Genomic DNA, 24296 nt, shown 5'->3' with positions numbered 1-24296 from the left:
TAATTAGAATTGCCATCAAATTAGAAGTCCAAGTAGGAGGCAGAGCTGGTTATATTTTTTAGACAGGTGCATCTTTCTGGAAGCTGGGTTTGGGGGGAATATGTTGGTGACTGTTTCCTCCTAGAATCCTTGAGCTGTGTCAAAAGGCTACATTCAGCATTTGGAGAGCATGTGGGGCTCTTTATCGAGTGCATTTGGTCTCGTGCATGCGCATTCAAGGACTAAATTTGGCCCTGAGGTAATGTAACACAACGCGGGGCACATGAATTTTCATGGACATGGGATGCACATCTGAGTATGCTGAATGGACAGATAAACACTTCCCCCGCTCCCCCTTCACATACTCTCCCCACTTAATAGGAGATTCGATGGCTGGGAAGTGAGATGTATGTGGACAGCAGCTGGTGACAGCCTGTGAGCTCTGAGGGCACGAGGCTACTGTGAGCAGAGGCTCACCCTGGCTGATGAGCTGCTGCACAATTAGAGCACAATGGGCAGGCGAAATTGATTGTCCGTGGGACAGAAATCAGCTGTCTGGAGCTGATTATCAAAACAACAGGTCTGAATTTAGCCAGGGTCGGGCAGTGCCTTTCGCTGGAGGGTCTACTTCAAGGGTTTTGTCTGAGCCAGAACGGCACATACATATGGCACACCCAGGCGACTGTAACAAAAGCGCGACAAAAACAGCTCCCCTGAATTTTTGCCAGCTGATAAGACAGGCCTGCTGGGCTAAAGGACCCATTATTTCTTTCTCTTTTCTTTTCTTCTTTAAAAAAAAATAGAAAAACAAATTAAATTAAATTATATCTTTCCCCTGGATAGCAAATTTTTACACTGATTCTATTTATGATTTAGATGCTGAAGGGAGGATTGTTTCAAGTCATTAGAGGTCATTAGCAAGAACACGGAATTAAGGGTGAGAGGCCAATCTTGGTTTCTCTATTAAAAAAATTTGGTTCTGTGGGCTAGTTTTCTCTTCTGTGAAAATGTCTGATTTACAAATAGATCTAAGAACCAATTTAGACATGGGTGGCATTAGATACAAAAGGATAAAATACCACACAACTATTATTGCAAAGCTTCCATTCTAAGTTATTTCAAGTCAAATTCTAGTTAACTCCTATCCTGTAAATTTGGAGAAGCCTGCATGCAGTGGGCATTCAATAAATCCTTGGCCAATTTGATAACAAGGTCTATATTTAGAAACTCAACATTAGATTCTTTCAACTTCCAGGTATGGATAAAGAAAAGTCAGCTTACCTCAACAATGAGGACATTCTGAAATTAAAAAAAAAAAAAAAAACTATTTAGAATATGATGCAAATCTGGCTCATAAGATAAACACATATTTTGCTTGGAGTTAGAATTTCACAGTTAACTTAGCTGGTCGTCCACCATCCATCTAACCCAAATGCTTGGAGATAATCCAGGACTTCCAGATTTATTTTTCCAGTTTTGCTGGAATCACGGATGCTGCAATATTGGTGTCTATATTCAGGTTAGTGTTGTCCCGTGCTTAGTCACTCAGTCACGTGTGACTCTTTGCGACCTCATGGACCGTAGCCCACCAGGCTCCTCCGTTCATGGGGACTGTCCAGGAAAAAATACTGGGGTGGGTTGCCATGCCCTCCTCCAGGGGATCTTCCAAACCCAGGGATCGAAATCAGGTCTCCCGCATTGCAGGCAGATTCTTTACTATCTGAGCCATCAGGGAAGCCCAAGAATACCGGAGTGGGTAGCCTATCCCTTCTCCAGGGGATCTTTCTCATCCAGGAATCGAACCAGGATCTCCTGCATAGAAGGCAGATTCACCAGGGAATTCTGGTGAATTCCCAGATTCACCAGGGAAGCCGGCTGATTTTAGATCCTTTACCTGTCTGAAGAACTATCCATAATGTCATCCGACCGCCATCATCCTGGCAAGTGACCCCTCTGAGTCCTTTGGGATACAAACCTCACCAAATTTCCCAGATAAACAGCATTGTTAATGGAGACAGCACTGGGCAGAAGGATCCTATATTCAGTGGGGCCACCCCTACACCAGTGTAGCCACCACAATCACCAGGGATCTGGTATTTACTCTTGGATTTTCAATCCCAAGGAAGGGGAGATGCTTGGTTTATATTTTTAGTGATGTGGTTACACTCCTTACTCTGTGCTTTTAAGGCATCCCTCTGCTTCTCCCCTAGGAACAGATTATGTTTCATTTTAACTTCTTGAATGATACCTATTATTAGACTATCAACTCTGCAAGGAACGGAAGGAATCACATTTTTCTTGCTTACTTTCATAGTCTCAGCCACTAGCACAAATACTGCAAACAGATGCTCAGTAATTATTTGTGAATGAAGGAACAATAACTAATTATACTTATTAATGACAAAATTAACCAATAAGTGGATTTGTAGTCACATGTCAATATTGCCCCATCAAATTAAAATACCACTGTGTTAACATGCTATATATTCTCCTCAATGTAATGATGTCTTTCTTTAGATAACTTTTCATTTATCCCTATGATTCATACACTACTTTAAAAATTCTATCAAACCATACACTTTGGCTATCTTATCTCTCATGCAAAAGAGATTTAAATAATGAAACGTGAACCAACCAACCACTCTGTTAAATCTGAACTATACTACCTTATGTGTCAACTGCATTCTTAGGTGGAATATCTTTCTGGAAGTGTTTTTCTTTCTAGTATTTTATTCATTAAATTCATGAAAGAATCTTAATTTTATCATTAAAATATAAGATTATTTTGTCTGTTTTAAAAATAGGTCATGCCCACAGTATACCCCATGGATCACACTGACGGAGAAGTCCCCTTGGTATCCTCAATGCGTTTGCTATATTATTAACCATCAATCCATCACAACTAGTTAGGATGTGCATTTTTAGTTTGATTGAGGCCTATTAGCCAACCAGAACACTGGAAGAATACTTGGTTAATTTAACGTCCTAGTTCACAATCTCTTTTTGTTTCAATCTTACAATGAAAAACCTTTTAAAACTGTTAGTCCGCATTCTTGCCTAATTAAATGAAGTGCACTGAACATAATTAAATCTGGTTTTTGAAAGTTCAGGGCCTTGCAAAACAAGAGTCATTCTTGAGGAGATTAGCTTCAACTACAAGACATAGTGATATCTGGGAATTAGAATTCAGAGAGACATAAATCCAGAGATAGAGTGTCAAACTTAATTAAACACATTTTAAAATCAAGGTAATGTATACACGTTTAAAATAAAATAGAGAAGTCTAAAGTTTTCTAGATATTGATGTGTTTCTAACTGATAAAAGTATTTCAAAATGCTTATATGTTTATACTGAAGTTATGGCATTTTATACTATGCGTATCCAAAATATTAGTTCATCTAGCAAAACTATTAGTGCATCTAACAAAAACAGTGGTTTTTCCAGTAGTCACGTATGGATATGAGAGCTGGACTATAAAGAAAGCTGAGTGCCAAAGAACTGATGCCTCTGAAATGTGATACTGGTGAAGACTCTTGAAAATACCTTGGACAGCATGGAGATCAAAACAGTCAATCCTAAAAGAAATCAACCCTGTATATTTATTAGAAGGATTGATGCTGAAGTTGAAGCTCCAATACTTTGGCCACCTGATGTGAAGAGCCAACTCATTGGAAAAGGCCCTGATGCTGGGAAAGACTGAAGGCAGGAGGAGAAGGGGACGACGGAGGATGAGATGGTTGGATGGTATCATCGACTCAACGGGCATGAGTTTGAACAAACTCTGGGAGATAAAGAAGGACAGGGAAGCCTGGCATGCTGCAGTTCATGGTGTCACAGAGTCGGATATGACTTAGCAACAATGACAACACACAAAAATGACAACAATCTATTTCATTTTTTTTTTCATTTTCTCCTAGTTTTATCGAGATATAACCGATATACTTCACTATGTTAGTTTAAGGGGTTCAGCATGATGCTCTGACTCAGATACACTGTGACATGATTACTGCAATGTTTAGTCAGTATCCACCCTCTCATGTAGACACAATACAAAGAAAAAGGAAAAGGGGCAAAAACTTTTTTTCTTTGTGATAAGAACTCTTAGGGTTTACTCTTTTTTAAAATATCAATTTATTTTTAATTGGAGAATAACTGCTTTATAATATTGTGTTGGTTTCTGCCATATCTTAGGGTTTACTCTTTTAATAACTTTTACCTATATTACTCAGGAGTGTTAACTAGTTATCATGTTATACATTACATCTGTAGTACTTATTTTTATTATAGCTGAAAATTTGTACCTATGACCAGCTCCCATTCCCTGCCTCTGGTAACCACAAAACTAGTCTTTTTTCCTGTGATTTTGGTTTTTGTTTGGTTTTATTATGTTTTAGATCCCACATATGGGTAAGACAACACAGAATTTGTTTTTCTCTGTCTCACTTATTTCACTTAGCATAATGCTTTCAAGGTCCATTCATGTTGTTGAAAATGGCAGGATTTCCTTGGTTTATTTTTTTAATGGCTTAATAAAATTCCATTGTGTATGTATACCACATTTCTGTATTTGACAATAATTTCTTTTATTTTTTTACTTTTTTGCTGCACCAGGCAGCATGCAGGATCTTAGCTCCCCGACCAGGGATCCAACCCGTGCCCCCTGCAATGGAAGTTGGGGTCTTAACCACTGACTGTGAGGGAAGTTCCCCACATTTCTTAATATCATATAAACTTATTACACATTCACCAGATTTCCCAGGACAATTTCCCCAGTTGTCGTTCAAATGGCTTTTTTTTTTCAATTGGAGAATAACTGCTTAACCATATTGTGTTGGTTTCTGCTGTACAACAACATGAATCAGCCATAAGTATATATGTATTTCAAATGGCTTTTGTTGTAGCTGGCTTGTCTAATCTAAGAACATGCAATGATCTTTAATGTCCTTTAATTTAGAAGAGTCTCTTTTTCTGTACTTCTGTTTCTCACTCTCACAACTTGATACACCATCTATTTACTATGTTCTTTCACACTATCTCCCTTCCTTTCCCCGTGCCCCAATGTTACCTTGTTATGACTGTATCTTCTCATACAGGTTACATTTTTTTCCCACTAATAAGTCAAGTAGTGTACTATATCTTTTTTTAGAGCTTGTTTACTTTTCTTGAAGTTCTTAATTGTTTTTCCTATCATAGTCCATTGTCTTATAATACTGGAATAACCCTTACTTTTTCCTGCCCCCCCTTTTTTTTCCCCCAGGAAGCTCATCTTTTTAAAAATATTTACTTGGCTGCACTGGTTCTTAGTTGTGGTATACAGGATCTTCAATTTTCAGTGTGGTATCTTCTTCTTCTTTTTTTTTTTTAAGTTAAGGCATACAGACTCTTAGTTGGGGCATGTGGGATCTAGTTCCCTGACCAGGGATTGAACTTCGGCCCCCTGGATTGAGAGCATGGAGTCTTAGCCACTGGATCACCAGGAAAGTCCCATTCTAAGCTCTTCTTTCTTAGAAGGATTATAATGAGGAAAACATTGACTAGTTATGGTTTAATTGTCTTTCTCAAAGGATTTTTGGAGGATCAAGAAAGCAAACAGGTTGAAAAAATCTGTAACAACCCTGTGTTAGGAACAGTACTAAAAACGTAAAATTATTTAGTAGGATCAAAAATGATGAGCAAGAGAATACTAATACAGAAAAACCATCTGCTATTGAAAGGGGATTAAGCAGAAAATTAAGAGTTTTTTATTGGCTTTACAGAGCAACCATCAGATATATATTTATTTTCCTTTATAGAACATCAGTTATGTTTTCAAATTCTTTCATTAGTGTTACATGAATTGACTCCTGGATCTTCAGTGGCCTGCCTGTTGTGTGGAAAGCTTACCCTGAACAAGAGCAATGACTTTAATACCTTCGGAAGACTGGCTCTGCCTTGCAAAACAAGAAGTAGCCCAAGTGTAGAGAGAAAGTGACTACCCCAACTATGGAAGCATTTTTCAATACTATCTAAGAAAACTCATCTCTTTACCCTTTAGTGGACCAAGATTAGCAACACAAGCTAAGAGAGGAAGACTAACCCATCTTTATACTATCAGTATATAACATGGAAACTGTTATGTAGTAGGTGCTTAGGAAATGCCTGTGGAACAACTCAACAATTCTGACCTCCTTTCTGTCTCTAGCTCATCCTATACCCCCTCTATCTTTCTCCTTAATGATATACAGTTCCTCCTTAACTGAGCTATCATTAAATGTCTTTTGCTTTTAATTTTGCATTTAGAAATCTTCTAAAGTTCCCATTTTCTTGAGTGGGCTGCCTTGGGAATTTTTTTTTTCAGAACACACTGTGCCTCTTTAAACACTTCCAATCTGCTGACTCCCATCACTGAATCTGAGATGCTCGCCAGTTACTGTCGTGGTCATCTCATCACACCTAGCTCATTTCCTCCCAGAAAGCCAATGAAATCTGCAGCCTGGGAGCTGCAGGCAAGAATCCTATGGGGAACCTCCACGGCGTGTCCTATCTCTGCTATTTCATGATCCTGATGGAAGCTCATCCCTCTGGGTTTCCTAAACAAAAAGCAAGGAAGGAAGGAAAAAAGAGAAAAAGAAAAGAAAGGACAGACTGATGAAAATCAGAATGGTTTTCTTAAATAGGTTATTCCTTTTAGTCTTTTAAAATGTAAAGCGATCAGCACACCACAGTCTAATCTGCAGCAATGTATTTTGGTGGCTGTGGCTGCGCCCTGCTGAGGGACGATGGCAGGAGTGATGGTGAGCTAAGCATGGATCCTGAGCCTGCGTGGGAGTGTGACTATAAACCCCATGGAGAAAGGCATGCAGTCCAGCATTTCATTTTATGTGATAATTCACAAAACTGCCAGAATCATCAGTCGCTGGGCATTTCCATGACTGTTCTCAACCTAGTCAGATGCAATAGAAAGGAATGATTTAAATAGCTCAGGCAGGCAAGGAGGAAATTTCGGCAGGTTCTGATGCTTCATTTCCGGCATTTGATTAGAAACTTCTTTGAGGTGGGGGGTGGGTGCAGTGGTAGGTCTCCTGAAATCTCACACGTAACCTGCACATCTATGTTTGCCCATTGCCGGATTTGGGCCTTTTTCTGTGCTTTTGGGTTTTATTCCACCCTTTCAGAGATTTCTCTTGAACATGAATAAAATCGCCTTGCTTTAATGGATACACACATTTTATGAAGTGCTAGGATTAAATCAACTTTGAAAAAAAAATCAGCCAGAGAGTGCGTTGTGCAGGCAGCTTAAACACCCAAACGAAACGCTTTTAACGCTGGGAGCTGAAGGAACTATTGAATCATTGCGGGCTCTCTTTATTCAGCCGCCTTGACCTATTTAGATCCATGATTCAGCCAGCCTTTCTGGGGAGCTTTCTTCCTTTTGCTTTTAAGAAAGAAAGAGGCAGGAAGGAAGGAGGGAAGGAAGGATGGAGAGAGAAAGAGAGAGAGGCCGGAAGGAAGGAAGTGACAAAGGAAGGAAGAAGAGGTAATAAAAGAAGCCCAGAAACAGAAAGGAGAATGTGGGCTGTCTAGAGTCTCCATTTCCTAAATATTTTAACTTGAGCATCTACAGAGGGCTTTGGCACCCCACTCCAGTACTCTTGCCTGGAAAATCCCATGGACGGAGGAGGCTGGTAGGCTGCGGTCCATGGGGACGCGAAGAGTCAGACACGACTGAGCGACTTCACTTTCACTTTTCACTTTCATGCACTGGGGAAAGAAACGGCAACCCACTCCAGTGTTCTTTCCTGGAGAATCCCAGGGACAGGGAAGCCTGGTGGGCTGCCGTCTATGGGGTCACACAGGGTCAGACACGACCGAAGCGACTTAGCAGCAGCAGCAGCAGAGAACTTAAGTGACACGGTAAATCTATGGGATTTCTAACACATGGAAAATTAGACAGGTGATTTTCTAACCTTCCCTCCTTCAGGAATCACTGACTTCATCCTGCTCCTTCGGAGAGAGCTACTCCTTCTGCTTCACGCCACTTCACTCCTGAAGTTCAAGTGCTCAAACCACACCATCTCCTCCCTGGTTTCTCTCCCTGGAGTCTCTCTCTTCTCTCAGTTACCTCTGCCCTCCTGTCAGGTGATTTCCCCAAAACACAGCTTCTTGATTTCACCTCAGCTCAACAACTTCTGTGGCTCCTCTTTGCTTTTCTGAGCAAGTTACACTCATTAGTCAACGTATTCTTTTTTTTGGCTTTTTGCTTTTTTAGCTACACCGTGTGGCATGTGGGATCTTAGTTCCCCAACCAGGGATCAAACCTGCATCCCTTGCAGTGAAAGTGAGGTGTCTTAACCACTGGACTGCCAAGGAAGTCCCCGATATAGTCTATAAACCAAATCCAATTTCAGTTCTTTAAATTATTATTTTGCTATTTTTTGATGAATTTCCTTCAGTCACACTGGGCCACTCCTGTTCTCTGGCTCTGCTGTTTTCTTCTCTTCCTCCCCGATTCCACATGCTATTTATTCTCTCTCCCTCTTCTGCGCTATTCCCTGACCTTCTGGTCCCAAATAAAACCTCACCTTCTTCTAAGACAATTATAATCCGAAGAAATCATTCCTTCTTTGGATTTCTTTAAGCTCAAGGAACAGTCTCGTGTGGAAAGGCCCCCTACCCCCTAAATGTTCTTCCCTGGATGCTGAGCATTAAAAAAGAGAACACAAGAACAAGTTCATGGTAGAGTAGTAATATAATGATAAATGTAACTTCAGTGTGAATTTTTTAATTGAGAAATCGTGTGATTACTCTATGAGAAGGGAAAAGTTAAATGATGACCTGTACCAAACCTTCCAATGCAGATATTCATCCAACACATCTTCCATCCCAGGCAGATATTTATTGCAGTTTCAGACTTTCTTCTACCACCATTTAAAAAAGGACCTGCCCATTGCTATGTGCCATTCAAGTTTTTCCCCAGCTGGTATAAATTCTACGTGATGGGAAGATGCTAGAGGGCCTCTGAAGTTTTTTTTTCTGGCAGCACTGCACAGCATGGGGGATCCTAATCCCCAACCAATGATCGAACCCACACCCCCTGCAGCAGAAGCGCAAAGTCTTAACCACTGGGCTGCCAGGGAAATTCCTGAAATTTGTTTTTATAGTTCTCTCAAACTCCTCATGGACAGCCTATTTCTGAAAAGCTAAAGAAGGGGTAGGGAGGGCAAGCTATATTAAAGCCTTTATTCTTTTAAGGAGAAGGAAAGTTAAGTGAATTTTTTTTTCACTCCTCCACTCCTTCCACATCCTGGTGGGGAAATAGGCAAATGAAAAATAAGCCCCAAATAAACACCAGAAATTATGGAAAGGGCTTCAGTGGAAAGAGGGTGCTGATACAGAGGCTAATGGAGAATAGGGGGACAGGGGCTTAGGGGGGAGGAGTTTGTGCTCATTTTAGAGACTCAGGGAAGGCCTCTCTCTGACACAAAAGTCTTTAGGCTGAAATCTGAAGGATGGGAGGAAAGTGAACTCCAGGCAGAGGTCACAGCTTGTCCAGGGTCTCGGCAGGAAGGAGCTTAGCCGGTGTGGTGATGGCCAGAGAGGAGGTGGTGAGCGGTGTGCCATGATGTCAGGAAGGAGACAGGGCCAGATCATCGGGGTCTTCTAGGCTGTGATAAGGAGTTTGGATTATAATCTCAGAGCACTGGGTTGCCAGGCACAATATAGGACATCCAGATACATTTGAATTTCAGATAAAGAACAACATTTTAGTCCAAGTGTGTTCCAAACACTGCATGGGACATACTTATACTGAAAATTTAGTCATTGTTTATTTGAAATTCAAATTTAACTTGGCATCTTGTTTTTTTTTTTTTTTTTTAAACTAAGTCTGACAACCCTAATTGACAGGCTGCTGAAAGGTTTTCAGTAGGCAAGTGATGGGATCCAATTTGTATTTTAAGAAAATCCCTTTGCTTCTTGGAGACTGGTTTGAGAGGTGGCAACAGTTAAGTTGATGCTTTTGAACTGTGGTGTTGGAAAAGACTCTTGAGAGTGCCATGGACTGCAAGGAACTCAAACCAGTCAATCCTAAAGGAAATCAATTCTGAATGTTCATTGGAAGGACTGATGCTGAAGCTGAAGCTCTAATATTTTGGCCACCTGATGCAAAGAGCAAACTCATTTGAAAAGACCCTGATGCTGGGAAAGACTGAAGGCAGAAGAAGAGGACGACAGAGAATGAGATGGTTGGACGGCATCACTGACTCAATGGACATGAGTTTGAGCAAGCTCAGGGAAATGGCGAAGGACAAGGAAGCCTGGTCCATGGGGTTGCAGAGTCGGACACAACTGAGCATCTTAACAAGAGTTAAGTGAAGGCAGAAGTTCAGGGAGACTAGTTAGGCATGGCTCATGCTGCCCAGAAAAGGGATAGAGGTTGTCTCGCCTTAGAGACCAGTCTTCTCAAACTTTAATGTGCATAGAATCATCAGGGCACCTTGTTAACATGAAGACTTAATTCAGCAAATCTGGGGTGGGATCTGAGGTACTGCATTTTCAATAAGTCTCCAGGAGTTGCCGACCTTGCTGGTTCCTAGACCAAAGGTCAGCAAACTATGGCTGATTGGCCAAATCTGGCCTGCCGCGTGTTTCTTGTAAATAAAATTTTATTGAAACACAGCCGTGTCCATTTGTTTGCACTTCATCTATTGCAAATAGCCACTTTTGTGCTATGACAGCAAGGTGAAATAGCTGCAGCAGAAGACTGTATGGGCCACAAAACTGAAAAAATATTTACTGCCTGCCCCAACCTGGAAAGTTTATCTGACACCTGCCCTAGAACACACTTTGAGTAGCAAGGTCTAGACTTGGAATGTTACCATGGAGATGGAGAGACATGGACAGATTCAAGATGTATTTGAGAGAACAGAGTGTGGTCTATACTGGTTCATTACTTGACTTCTGATGTGAGCCTAGGAACCCTGAACTGCAGAATCTTAAGCTGTCATGACAGTTGAGAATCTGGCTAAATATATCTTAGAAATATTTACCCAAGAAGCCCAGGGGGTTCTACTTGACATGAATTTGAATGCATATATCTCTGCACACACAGCGACTGGAAAGATACCACGTAACATTACCTGGTGACCTGGACAAATCATTCGTCGTGCTAGCAAAAAACTGAAGCCAACCTCTGCTCAGACTTACTGTTTGGCTGGTTTGCTGTTTCTCCTAGCCTGAACTTCCACGATGTCTATTTTCTCATGAGGGGATGGTCTTTGCAGTAATTGCAGAAGGGGAAACTGAGGCACAGCCTTATCACCCCTTCTTGCTCATTCCACCCCCAGGAAGAAACTCCCCTTTCTTCAATCTCTTCTCAGTCTCTCCTTGAAAAAATTAGAACCATTATCCTCTCTCTACCTCCTAAAGGAAGGGACTATCCAGTGCTCACATAAGAGGAAAAATGACTTTAAAACAAAATACAAGATGATTTTAGAAGGCAGGAGAGAAACACTGCCCTTTTTCTGTGCAATTTTTTTTCTGGCGTTCCTTTGGGATTCTTCGAGCTGCCACTTTGACAGACTCCATGGTGAATGCACAAGGCACACGATTTCTCCTATGTGATAAACTTCAAGGCAATGTCATACAACAAAGCACTACAATGATATCATTTAAAGACAACCCCCAGGGTTGTTAAAAGTTATGAATTTCTGGAAATAGCTTTGATTTTTTTTTTAATCTTTCCAGGATTATACAGTGATGTAGTAACATCAAATGGCGGCCTCGTGATACATACATTAACACCAACAAGTGAATTCCAGTTTCTGTAGGACGCAGTTTACTACTAGGTAGCAATTTAACACTCAGATGCTAAGCTATCTTCTGAGGAGAGGAAGGAAGCTGTTCTGCAGTTAGTCCTTGTGGCTCTTCAATGTTCCTAGTGTTATTATACACATTTTTATTAAATATGGCTACCATCCCCTCCCCAGGTGGGCACTGCAAACCAGGAACAACTGCAGATACGAGATTAAGCTTGTGTAACAGACTGCTTCGTTTCACTTAGAAAGCTTAAGTTGCTCAGGGATAATGAATACTAGATAATGTCAGGAGAGCTGAAGAAAAACAAATTCTGTGTTGCTTTCATTCATGGCAAAACTCGCGTTTCAGGTCACACTTGCACAGACCATCTGCTTGATGAAACACTCTTCCTTCCCAATGCATGGATTTCTGTCAGAATCCAGAGTTTTTCATGTAATTACTAAGCTTTGGCAGATTTGGATCTCCAAGTTAATATTGGAGGCGCCTGCCTCAAAATCTCATGGGATACATTTTTTTAATGGGGGACAGCGCTGGGGGGGGAGGCAAAGTGTTGAAAAATGAAAAAGTCTTTAGATATTCTTTTTTTTAATTCCCTGCCTAAATTTTAAACACTTCAACAAACATGTTTAAATGTCTTAATAAAGTGCTTTGGTGCCCAGGAGGAGATGAAGGGTGAAAATCAGACAAATAAAGGAAAAGAATTCCCTTTCAGGAGGTACCTGAAAGTGTGAGTAGGAAAAAAAAAAATGGGAAAGAGAAGAAGGAGTGTTAAGGGGGGTTTGTAATGTGAGGTTGTCTGAAATAAGATTGGAAGGAAGCTTGGAGACGAAAGATTTGGTCTGAGTCAGGCCTTGGAAGCATTATAAAAGGAGTGTTTTATAAAAGGAGGAATCATTAAAAGGATCCACACATTCATTTGCATGAATTAGCAAACCCAGGAGAGTGTCTGAAATGGACTGCAGCGCTGACCTGAAATGGAGGTTACTGTTTTCCCTGCAACACCCAGGCCTCAGTGGGCACAAAGCAGAGTCACATGAACAAACCTTTCCAGCCAGAGTCCAAAGATCATCGCCTCCAATGATGTGCATCTCGTCCATGGACTGGTCATTCTAAACGGAAAGGGGGAGATAATATTTTACTATACAAGAAAAGCTGTATACAGCACGTTTCCCCATCTACCCAGCCAGGAGCTGGATTGTGCCTTGCAAATATAGCACAAATAGCTGGTCCTGATTCATGGTTGCCTATGGTTACCAAGAGCCAGTCTCCTGCCACCGTGTTTGAGACAAAGCATCCTAATGGCTGATAGCCGAGGCTGTGTGGAGAGGGGATGGAGGGAGTGGGGAGAGGACAAGCAAATCTAATTTTGGAACAAAATAAAACCATGGAAGGTGCCCGAGCCTATTCTGAGGCAGATGGAATTGGAGAAGACAGTCATGCTCCCGGACTTCCCTGGGGTGGTTAGGGCTACGGCGGGGGGAGCTGGGGAGGGGGCCTAGCGTTTGTCAGCTGTGCCAACAGCCCCAGTTACAGCCCTGCAATGGGGAACAATTAGACTGTGGTTCCCACAGAGGTTATAGACCCCCTCTCCTCACTACCAATGTGGGTCCAATCCCTTATCTGTATCAAGGGCAATTCTAAAAGGCTACAGATCAAGAACTATTACACTTAGATCGTGACACAAGGATGATGAAGCCTCAGGAACTTTCTGGAATTCAGGAATATGAGACTAGAATCCCATTTAGAAGACTTTTCACAATACCTTGTAATAACCTATAATGGAAAAGACTCTGAAAAAGAATATTACATATGTGTGTGTATATATATATATGGGCTTCCCTTGTGGCTCAGATGGTAAAAGAACCTGCCTGCAATGCAGGAGACCTGGGCTTGATTCCTGGGTTGGGAAGATCCCCTGGAAAAGGGAATGCCTACCCACTCCAGTATTCTTGGCTGGAGAATCCTGGACAGAGGAGCCTGGCAGGTTACAGTCTGTGGGTCACAATGAGTCAGACACAACTGAGCAACTAACACACACACATATATGTATACATAGAGCTGAATCACTTTGCTGTACACCAGAAACTAACACAACATTGTAAATCAACTATACTTCAGTTTAAAAAAAAGAGACTTTTCACTTAAGTCCTATTAGAGATTATAAGCATTCCTTTTCACAGTATTTATATACGGGACATCATTCTGCCTCAATTAAACCTCACACACACACACACAATAAAATATGGGTTGTTTCTTAGTAAATATCACAACAGAATAACATGGGGGCAGAACAGGTAACAGAAGGCAAGCAACTTATTTTCCGATTTCCTTGCAAAGATGCATTAGAGGAACTGAAGGGGACACCCTATATGCAATTGGTTTCATGATCAAGCAAGACTGCGGTGACACTGCAGTCCCTTCATCCGAATGATAACCTAAGTGAGAAGACACCAAGAGAGGGAATAGACATATGATGTGCTGAGCCAGGAAGTATCTTCGGTTACTGCTGTTGCTTTGGCCAGTTCAGTGCTTTTCTCCCTTATTCTGGCAAGAAGGCCCTGCCTCTTTTGGGGAGGGAGTTCATTCCCCTAAAGGAATTTTCTTGGGTTAGTTTGAATTGGATTCTGTCACTTGCAATTCAGAGTCTAGACCTAGAAGTACATTGTCACAGCACTGGTCATCAGAAAGGAAAAAAGAAAAAAGCCAATCAACCAATATAATAGTTTTACCAATGAAGCAGCCTTTTGTTTTTCACCTTACTGCTCAAGAGGAAAAAAAAAATGACCTTAAAATGTTCTTACTTCCAGTTTGAAAGCATTTATTCCTAACTGCAAAGGAGTGGTGAAAATGCTTGAAATGTTTGAAAGTGCCCCATAAGTTAGATAAAACCAATAATTTTCTTCTTATGGGAACTGATAGCCAAAGGAGAAAATCAAAGACTATCTAGAATCCACTGGTCTTTTGCTGTTTTGGCTTTTTTTTTTTTTTTTTTTAAACACCTCTGCTTGAGTCAAGTTTCTACTGTCCCATTAGCAAAGCAAGTCACATGAACAAGCCCAGCATTAATCTGAGAAGAAATCATCAAGTAACAGAACAAAGTACATAGACACAGGGAAGCCATTTAATCAGGGTCACTGATGCAATCACTCTGCACAGCGGTTCACAGATATTCCTAGGATTGATGTATCCTTTCTTTTTTTTAACATCATTGATTTTGATTTGAAGATATTTTACTTGGGATTGTTCATCTGATCTTCATAAGTAAGACTGACCTGTACTTTCCTTTCTTTTGCTACCTCTGTGGATTTTTAAAGCAAGTTATACAAGCCTCATGAGTTGGGTGGGCCTTTGTCTTTTTTCTGTATGCTAGAAGTTTGTATATGAATGAATTTATCTATTTTGCTAAGGTTCAGTAGAGCTCAGAATAGGTATTATTTAATCCCCAGTTTACAAATGAGGAACTGGAGGCAGTAAGAGTCTGAGTAGCTTGCCCAAAAAAAGGCACTACTAGAAAGTGAGGGAAACCAGTTCAGTTCTAGGATTGTCTAGCTTGGCATTATTCTTGTGTTAACAAGCCCCACCCCCCACAACTTTCCTAGAAGGTAGAAATAACAGTGTATCTTTGAGAGTACCAGGGAGAAGAATTGGGTCCTGGTTGTACTAAGGAAGTAAAATATATAAGCTGAAATGGCTAGGAGAAATACACACCTTGGCAGAAATGCTGGTAACGGTTGTGTGGATTTATTTAAATGGCAAAGGAAGGGTGGGAGGGAGGCTCAAGAGGGAAGGGATATATGTATACATATAGCTGATTCACGTTGTTGTACAGGAGAAACTAACACAACATTGTAAAGCAATTATACTCCAATTAAAAACATTAAAACAAATGAATAAAGAGCAAAGGAAGTCTCCGACATTTAGTCCAAGCACCCTCAGAAAGAAACATATTGGAAATTACTAGTTTTGGTGACCTGGTCTTCAGGTACAAAAAAGAGCTCAGCATATATAGTGACTGCTGGTACAAAAGAGAATTTGGACTGTTTAGATAATGTTCAGGAACAAACATAGCCAAGTAAGAATAATATCCTGAATTCCTTTTGAGGAACGGGAAGGGGATGAGTAAAGAAAACAAATAAACAAAAGAATCACTCTCTCAGCCACTCATTTCCAAAGTCAGAGAGACTTGCCTCAGAATCCATACACGGAAGACTTTCTCAACATTCTCAGCCGCCACAGATGCCTTAACTTTGCTTTTTTCCCTCTTCTTTTCAGCCTCATCCTTCCTCTCAGCTATTCTCCTGTGCTCAGTAAGGTCAACGGCACTATATCAAATAAAGGCAAACCCCCAACCAAAACAGTTCATTATAGCACTTCCCTGGTGATCAGTGGTTGAGAATCTGCCGTCAATGCAGGGGACACACGTTTGATCCCTCCTCTGGGGAGATTCCACATGTTGCTGGGCAAATAAGCCCGTGTACTGAAACTACTGAGCCTGGGCTCTAGAGCCCGCTCTTTGCAACAAGAGAAGCCACGACAGTGAGAAGCCTGCACACCGCAACTTGAAAGTAGCCCTTGCTCACCTTGACTACAGAAAGCCCGTGTGCAGCAATAAAGACCCAGCACAGCCAAAAATAACAAAATAACTAAGGAAATATTTTTTAAAACACACAAACAGTTCATTATAAGAAGTTTTAATGATCAAAGTGGAGAGTTTCTTATGAAAATGTTGCAGGGTTGAAAAATTTTTCAAAAACTCTTAACATGTGGTACAAAGTCAGATAACAAGGAGAGATGAATCAGTTCCAGTGTTTCCTTTTCAACCAGTGGTGGATATAGGACATGACCCTTAACTCGGTCCCTGAGTCCTTTAAGCCACCTAGGGTCAAAGTGGAGGTCACAGGGCAGTGGCTTGTATGTCTGCCCTTTGCTTCACCCAGAGAAACTCCACTTATCTCTGTTGTATTAACTGGGTTCAAGGTAAGATGTGCCAAGTCACTTCAATCATGTCCAACTCTGTGTGACCCCATGGACTATAGCCCCCCAGGCTCCTCTGTCCATGGGATTCTCCAGGCAAGAATACTAGAGTGAGTTGCCATACCTTCCTCCAGGGAATCTTCCCTCAAGGTAAGACGGTGGGAACCAAAAAGTTTGAAAACTCCTATGTCAATATTTTTGCTTCCTTTTAAACAGACTTGCCATCTTTTTGGTTCTTGCTCATTTAAATATCCATTTGTTTCTGAGGTCATTTTTGTTTAGAATCTCATTCTTACAATATGTGGATGAGCTGTGAGAAAGGAAAACATGGCGACTGGTAAACAGGCAGCTGGGGGGTCCCTACAAGCCCTTGGGGACCAGACTGCCTGGGTTCCAGCCCCAGCCCCACCTTCTATGAGCTGTCCAACCTCGAGGAAGCGACTTAACCTTTCAGTACTCTAGTGTCCTCATCTATAAAAAGAGAGTGTCAATCAACGTTAATAGTTCCTACCTCCTAGGATTATTGGGAGGAGTAAATGAATTAATATGAATTGAGCACAGAATACCTGGTGCATAACAAGAAGCAGTTCCTAAAGCCTTGGCTTACCCCAGGATCATCATCTACTTTTAGTCTAAGAAATTTGCATGTCTACCCAAGTTTCTCAACTTGGACCTCGTGATGATTCTTTGCACAGTTCACTGAGTCCATCATTGATACATGAATGTCTCGTGCTCTGGGGTTAAGGTTTCTGAGGCTGACGGCCACCCATGAGGCGTGTGGTTAAGGAGGACTCCTGTCCTGTGGCAACTGTGCATCAGGGCTACAGTCTTGGTTAAAAACAAGCTCCACTGTATGTTCCTTCAGGGTTTCTCAGTGATCCCCTAGCTCCCAAGCGGTGGTGTCTGAATCTTTACAGTGGACCATTTTGTGGGTATAATTACCCACATCACTCCACTCTGCTGTTTTCATCTTTCTCCCGATGGACAGAAGCCACCTGGAAATCATGCTTGGACCCTCTTTTGTCTTTATCACCTCTCATCTATTCTTTGTAGGAGCCGTTTACAGTCAGCAGAGCAAAGAGTTAACCTTGAAATTGCTTCACAAGATGGCAGGTCACAATCTGTAGAACAGGAGACTGGATGGCCGGGCTCCTGATAATTTTCCCAACCCTGGCTGCATTTTTGCTTGGGGATCATGAGCTGCTTCAATTCTTCCCTTTGATTCACCATCTTCGCTTAAGGTAATTTAAAATAGATTTACACTACCTGTCAACAACAGAACCTTGACTAAGATTTCATACCAATTTACAGGAGAACTCAATATTTGCAAATATTGATAAGCATGATTAGTGACAACTTACTCATGACACGTCATCACACATCACCGTGCCGCATGAGATCCTAGGCATCCCCAGCACACGATGTACTGCTTCTTCCTCCACGTCTTAGCTTGTGGCTGCTCCTGGTAGTAATTCTTACTCTTTCCTCAAGACTCAGTTCATGCATGATCTCTTCTAGGAAGCTTTCCTGGGGTCCTCTGGACTTGATCTGTGTCTGATAACACTCTCTAAACGTCAACAGGTCAAGTCCAACTAGAATTTTCTGAGAATGCAGCAACTGCCAGTGGCGTGAAGACTTGAGCACAAACAGCCTGATTTTCACCCTAATTACACCCGCTGTGGCCGACACACCATGGCATCCACTGCTTGTTGAGCTACACTGAAGTATCTGCATACATGTGTTCGCTATATTTTTAATACCTCTTCCACTACCCACATTACAGTACTAAGTGTTCTCAGGCAGCACTTGGTTTCCCTTGCTCTAAGTTCTTCTTCCAGCTGTCCAGGAACTGGAAGGAGCTTATTGCCCAATGGAGACAGAGAAAAAATAAAAACTACAGATAAACAAACACGTGAGAAAATATCTGTAAAGTTTGATTGAAAGTGGACACAAAGGAAGCGGACTTGAGCAACCTGGAAAATGCTAAGACTGAAAGAATACAGACCTTCCTCTGTGATGTCTGAGTGATTCCCACCCATAAAGAAACTGTTTATTTACTATTATTACTACTATTCTATTACATTGGTATCCAAAGAGCCTTCTCAGTACTTTGAAAAAAATATAAATGCAAAAATCCATGTGAATTCTGAACATGAAAAATAAAACAGGAATTATTAAGATGTATCAGGAATTATTAAGATCAGTCATTCATGATGAGTAAAGGATGTATTTTAAAGCCAAACTAGCATTTAACCAGGAAAAAAAAAATGTATATATCAGCATGTACAATTTAGCTCAGTTGAAGGGACACATACATTTTGCATTTTCTAAATTTGGTGTGTAGCTTTTGCAAGCACGGTTGAGACTTTATTCGAGGACAAAACAGCTTTCTGTTTAATGACAATGATTTATTGCTCTATTGTGACTGGTATTCCATACCACCCATTCTCCAAGAGAGGTACTGGTTAGCTAAGAGTAATCCCTACCCAACAGAGAAAGGCTCTTTTCTTTATGAGAAATAAAGCAATTTTGGAACAGAAGAAGCGACCACAATAATAAGAAGAAGCTATAGGCTGGTAGGAATAATGAAGGGTCACCAAGAAAAAGGAAAAAGGGAGGGAAAAGGAGAAAAATGGACCTTTACTTCAATTTAGTTATCAAAAACCCCAGAAAGGAGGAAACTAAGTTTAAAAACAGATTCAGTGACATTGCTTTACATGGACTCTGAAACCTTGAAGCAGGATATCCTTCTGTTTTGAAACCTGGTATGGATTTGTTGCTTTGGTTTAAATTATGTTTTTAAATTATGGATCAGAAGGAAAAAACAAACTGAGCCCTTAACACATGTCAGCGACCCCAAAGGACTTCAGTAAAATCTACGTGTTCAAATGTGGATGACCATATCCCAGTGGTAACTTTTTTTTTCTTTCTTTTTTCTTATAAACTTCATCATTTCTTTTTTTAAAAAATATTTATTTATTTATTTGGTTGCATTAGGTCTTAGTTGCTGCACCCAAGACCTTCACTGTGTCATGTGGCTCTTCCCTTGAGGCAGGAGGACTCTTTAGTTGCAGAGCATGGACTTAGTTGCTCCTCAGCATGTAGGATCTTAGTTCCCCCACTAGGAATCGAACCAGCATTCCCTGCATTGCAGGGTGGATTCTTAAGCACTGGACCACCAGGGAAGTCCTAACCATCTCTTGAAAGGTCATTTTCGCCACACAGTTTTTTCCTCCTAGATAACCCAAGGCAGATTTATAACTATAATTCTAAATAAAAGAATTCAAACGGACATTGTTGTTTAACACTAAAGAAATCTTAAAGCAGCTCTTACAGACCCATTTTAAGATTGCCAGGGGCTGGGATGGTAAACACGAAGGGCGGAGGGCGAGGGCTGCTAGGACACCCTGAGCTGAGCAGACGTCCAGAACACACACTGCTTTCTGGCATTAGACCGAATCCACTTTTGTTCCCACCCGGTTGTACTCTGGGACTACACGGTTCTGCTTCCTTGTGTGACCTCTCAGCTCAAAATGTGTTTGCAGTTGCCCATGCCTATAGAAAGGAGTCTCGTTTTGTCATTGTGTTGGGCAGGGCCATCCTTAGAGTCAGGCAAGAGAAGTCTTGCACATCACAAATACCAAAACACAAAGACATTTGTTTTCTTTTTGGTCTTAAAAGGCAGTTTTGGGGGAAACTCTGGGGCAGTTAGAGCTAATGGGAATTATGCAACAGGGAAATGTGTGCTGAACTGGGCTTTGTGCCTCACCCCCGACCCTTGCAGGGTCAAGTTAGGTTGTTGTAGGGAAGGTGGCAGTGGCCTACCTTGGGAAACCAGACAAAGAGGGGTGGGTCTGTTTTCAAGTTGGCTGCCCTAAATCACCCAAAGCAGATGCCTCGGAGACTGGAGTCCCCGGATAACTGTGTTCCCTCTGTGCTCAGGGATAGGGTCTTTGGGGGCATCTGAGTTAGCAAAGAGAGGCATGAAGAGTCTAGCTGCCCCAACCCCCTGGAGAGCTTAACCTTGCCAGTCCCATGCGGGGTTCAGGCAAGCTTGGTCACCACCCAGGTGCTGGGCCCAGCTGGTGCCCTGCCCTGCCCAGAAGGCACTTGGCTCTGCCCAGGCTTGTCCACTGCCTGGACAAGCACAGCTCCTACGGCCTCCAGTTCAGGTGATCTGGCTGGAAACATGAGCCTGGCCATGGACAAATCTATAAAGTTTCAAAACCTTAACTATTTAGGCATATGATAGGTGAATCTCCATTTGTTCTCTTGCCCTGCACTCCATACATACAAGGGGCAAGTCTGACTTTGAGAACCATTTACTGAATGCTAGGCGCTAGAATGCTAAGGCCACCGCTTACATGAGTCCAAACAGAATCCTGTGAGACGTGATCCAGCAATCATGCTCCTTATTATTTACCCACAGAGTAGAACACTTGGATCCATACCAAAATTCACACCCTAGCCACTGTGAAGCAGTATAGAGGTTCCTCAGGAAACAAAAAATAGAATTAGCATATGATCCAGCAATCCCACTCCTGGGCATATATTCAGACAAAACTCTAATCCAAAAAGAGACCTATAACCCAATGTTAATAGCAGCACCATTCACAATAGCCAAGACATGGAAACAACCTAAACGGCCACCGATAGATGAATGAATAAAGAAGACATGATATGTACACACACACACACACACACACACACACACACACACACACACACACACTGGAATACTCCTCAGCCATAAAAAAGTCAAAATGCCATTTGTAGCAACATGGATTCGACTAGAGATTACCATATTAAGTGAAGTAAGTCAGACAGAGAAAGACAAATATATATCCCTTACATGTAGAATCTAAACTGCAACACAAATGCACCTATTGAAACAGAAGTAGAATCATGGACATAGCAAATAGACTGGTGGCTGCCAAGGGCAAGGGGGCTGGAGGAGGGATGGAATAGAAGGTTCAGGTTCGCAGATACAAGCTTTTATATACCGAACGGATAAACAACAAGGACCTACTGTATAGCACAGAGAACTACAGTCAATATCCTATGATAAACCATAATGGAAAAGAAATTTAAAACAAGAATGTATATATGTATAACTGAATCACTCTGCTGTACAGCAGAAATTAACACAACGTTGTAAATCAACTATACTTCTATAAAAAAATATTAAAACTGAAAAAATACTTAAGGAAAACTTGTACTTGGATATTTAAAGCAGTTTTATTCACAACTGCTAGACTTGGAAACAACCGAGATACCTTTCAGTGGGCGAAGGTATAAACAGACTGTGATACGTTCAGACAATGTAATATTATTCAGCACTACAATGAAATGAGCTGTCAAGCCATGAAAGGAAGCTTAAATGCGTATTACTAAGTAAAAGAAGCCAATCTGACAAGGCTACATATTATATGATTCCAACTATATGACTTTCTGGAAAAGGCAAAACTATGAAGACAGTAAAAAAATCAGTAGTTACCTGGAATTTGGGGGAGGAAGAGATGAAAAGATGGGGCACATTTTTAAAGTGATTTTTAGGGTTGTGAGAATACTCTATGAAACCATGGTGATGGATACATATTATTATACATTTATCTAAACCCATTAGAGTGTACAACACCAAGAATGAACCCTACTGTAAACTATGGACTTTGGGTGATGATGAATCAATGTAGGTTCATCAGCTGTAACACAGGTTACCAATCTGGTCGGAGATGTTGATAATCGGGGAGGCTGAGGGTGTGTGAGGGCAGTGGGTATACAGGAATTCTTTGTCCTTTCCCCTAGATTTTGATGTGAACCTGAAATTGCTCTAAAAAAATAAAGTCCATTTAAAAAAATCTTGAGGCAACAGGTAACTTAAAAAAAATTTTTTAATAACTTTGCCGAGAGCTTCCCAGGTGGCTCAGTGGTAAAGAATCTGCCTGCCAATGCAGGAGTCATGGGTTTGATACTTGGGTCAGGAAGATCCCCTGGAGAAGGAAATGGCAACGCACTCCAGTATTCTTGCCTGGGAAATCCCACGGACGGAGGAGCCTGGCGGGTTACAGTCCATGATGTCACAAAGAGTCGACTTAGTGACTCAACAACAATAACAACAAACTTCGCCAAAGGTCCCACAGCTGAAAAGTGATGGAGCTGAAGACAGAGCAGGACCGACCCTCTGTCTTGCTCCATCTAACCCATAAGTCCTATACTTCTCTCTTGGGTCTGATCAGAAGCTACCTTTCCATGTGACTTGACCCTTTACCCCTTCTGCACATGACTCATCTGTGCAGACTGTGATCTCCTCTGCAATGGGACCTGACAGTCTGCATTTCCAACAAGCTTCTGGGCGACAAGGATGGAGCAGGCCCAGAGGGGACACACTTGCCTGGGTCTGTGTTCTGCCCATACCAACCCGCTGATTGAGCCATCACTGTGTCTTACTGATGCTTCCTCCACCCAGAATGTCTTTCTGCCACATCTCTGCTTGTAAAAAATATAGATAGACAAATTAAAGTCTACTCTCATGATAGGTCAGCACCTGACCCTCTTCAACCCCCAGACGCCCACCAACAGCCAGAATCAACTGGTCCTTCTGATGGGCTTCCCTAGCCTTCAGCACCATTTCAGGCAGTGCTTGCTTCTTTCTCCGTAACTGGCACCTCTCTGCTCACTGGCTGTGCATCTGTTCGCTTCTGCTATTTTGAAAGCACGCTGAGAGGGACTCTATCCCTTTCATCTTTACAGGCTCCTTAACACCCAGTGGGACTTTGTATGCAGAAAGGAACATGACCCCACCTTGCCCCCTTCTTTAGCCCCCTGATGTTGGTCCTCTCTTCTATAAAATAGGACAATAACACCTACCCATTTGGATGGTTGTGAGGTTTAAATTAAATGTCATCATGTGTAAGGACTTCTTAACCACTGGCGGCCAGTGGTTAAGAATTCACCTTTCAATGCAGGGGATGGGGGTCTGACCCTAGACCTAAGATTCTAAACGCTGCAGGGAAACTCAGCCCATGCGCTGAAACAAAGACTCCGTGCAGCCAAAAGTTAAAAAAAAGTCATATGTAAAATACCTCACCCACAGTAAGCCACTGATAAATACGTACTGAATTGGATTTTCCTCTTTTATTATCTAAATAAGGAAAGGATGTGGATTTTAAAAATTGAGTTAATGATAGATCCAGGCCTAGTGCCAGGGATCTTAACCTTTATTCCAGTCATTTTTTCCACTCTGTCAAGTTCTACTGTACTTTATGTGAGTAACATTCCCAGTCATTCATATGACTAAAATCCATTAGTGTTTACAGAAGAAACCCAGAATATTGCTTCCTGGTTCACATTTCCTGTACAAATCGCTGGCTAAAATTCAGACAGGGCTTACAAATAAAAGGCATTGATGTATCCTTACATCTTGGCAAATAATAAAGTAACATAATATATTTCATATCCATCTATAATGTAATGGCGTGTCTATGAAACTCAACACAACCAAATTTAAAAATAGGAAATGGTTCCAGATTAAACATGATTGTTCAAA

The 24296-nt window shown here is 41.5% G+C and overlaps 1 protein-coding gene across 1 annotated transcript in view; it reads right to left on the bottom strand.

Moving 5' to 3' along the window:
* Positions 1-24296, bottom strand: part of PRTFDC1 (phosphoribosyl transferase domain containing 1) — a 102636-nt gene that overhangs the window by 8614 nt on the left and 69726 nt on the right. Inside the window, 2 exon segments of the mRNA XM_027559939.1 lie at positions 1261-1278; positions 12820-12885. Of these exon segments, the coding sequence (XP_027415740.1) occupies positions 1261-1278; positions 12820-12885 (84 nt within the window).

This window comes from Bos indicus x Bos taurus, chromosome 13 (genome assembly GCF_003369695.1).
Source record: "Bos indicus x Bos taurus breed Angus x Brahman F1 hybrid chromosome 13, Bos_hybrid_MaternalHap_v2.0, whole genome shotgun sequence".
Lineage (NCBI taxonomy): Eukaryota > Metazoa > Chordata > Mammalia > Artiodactyla > Bovidae > Bos > Bos indicus x Bos taurus.
Note: the sequence above shows the minus strand (reverse complement) of the source record. Positions and strands in the feature narration are given on the sequence as shown.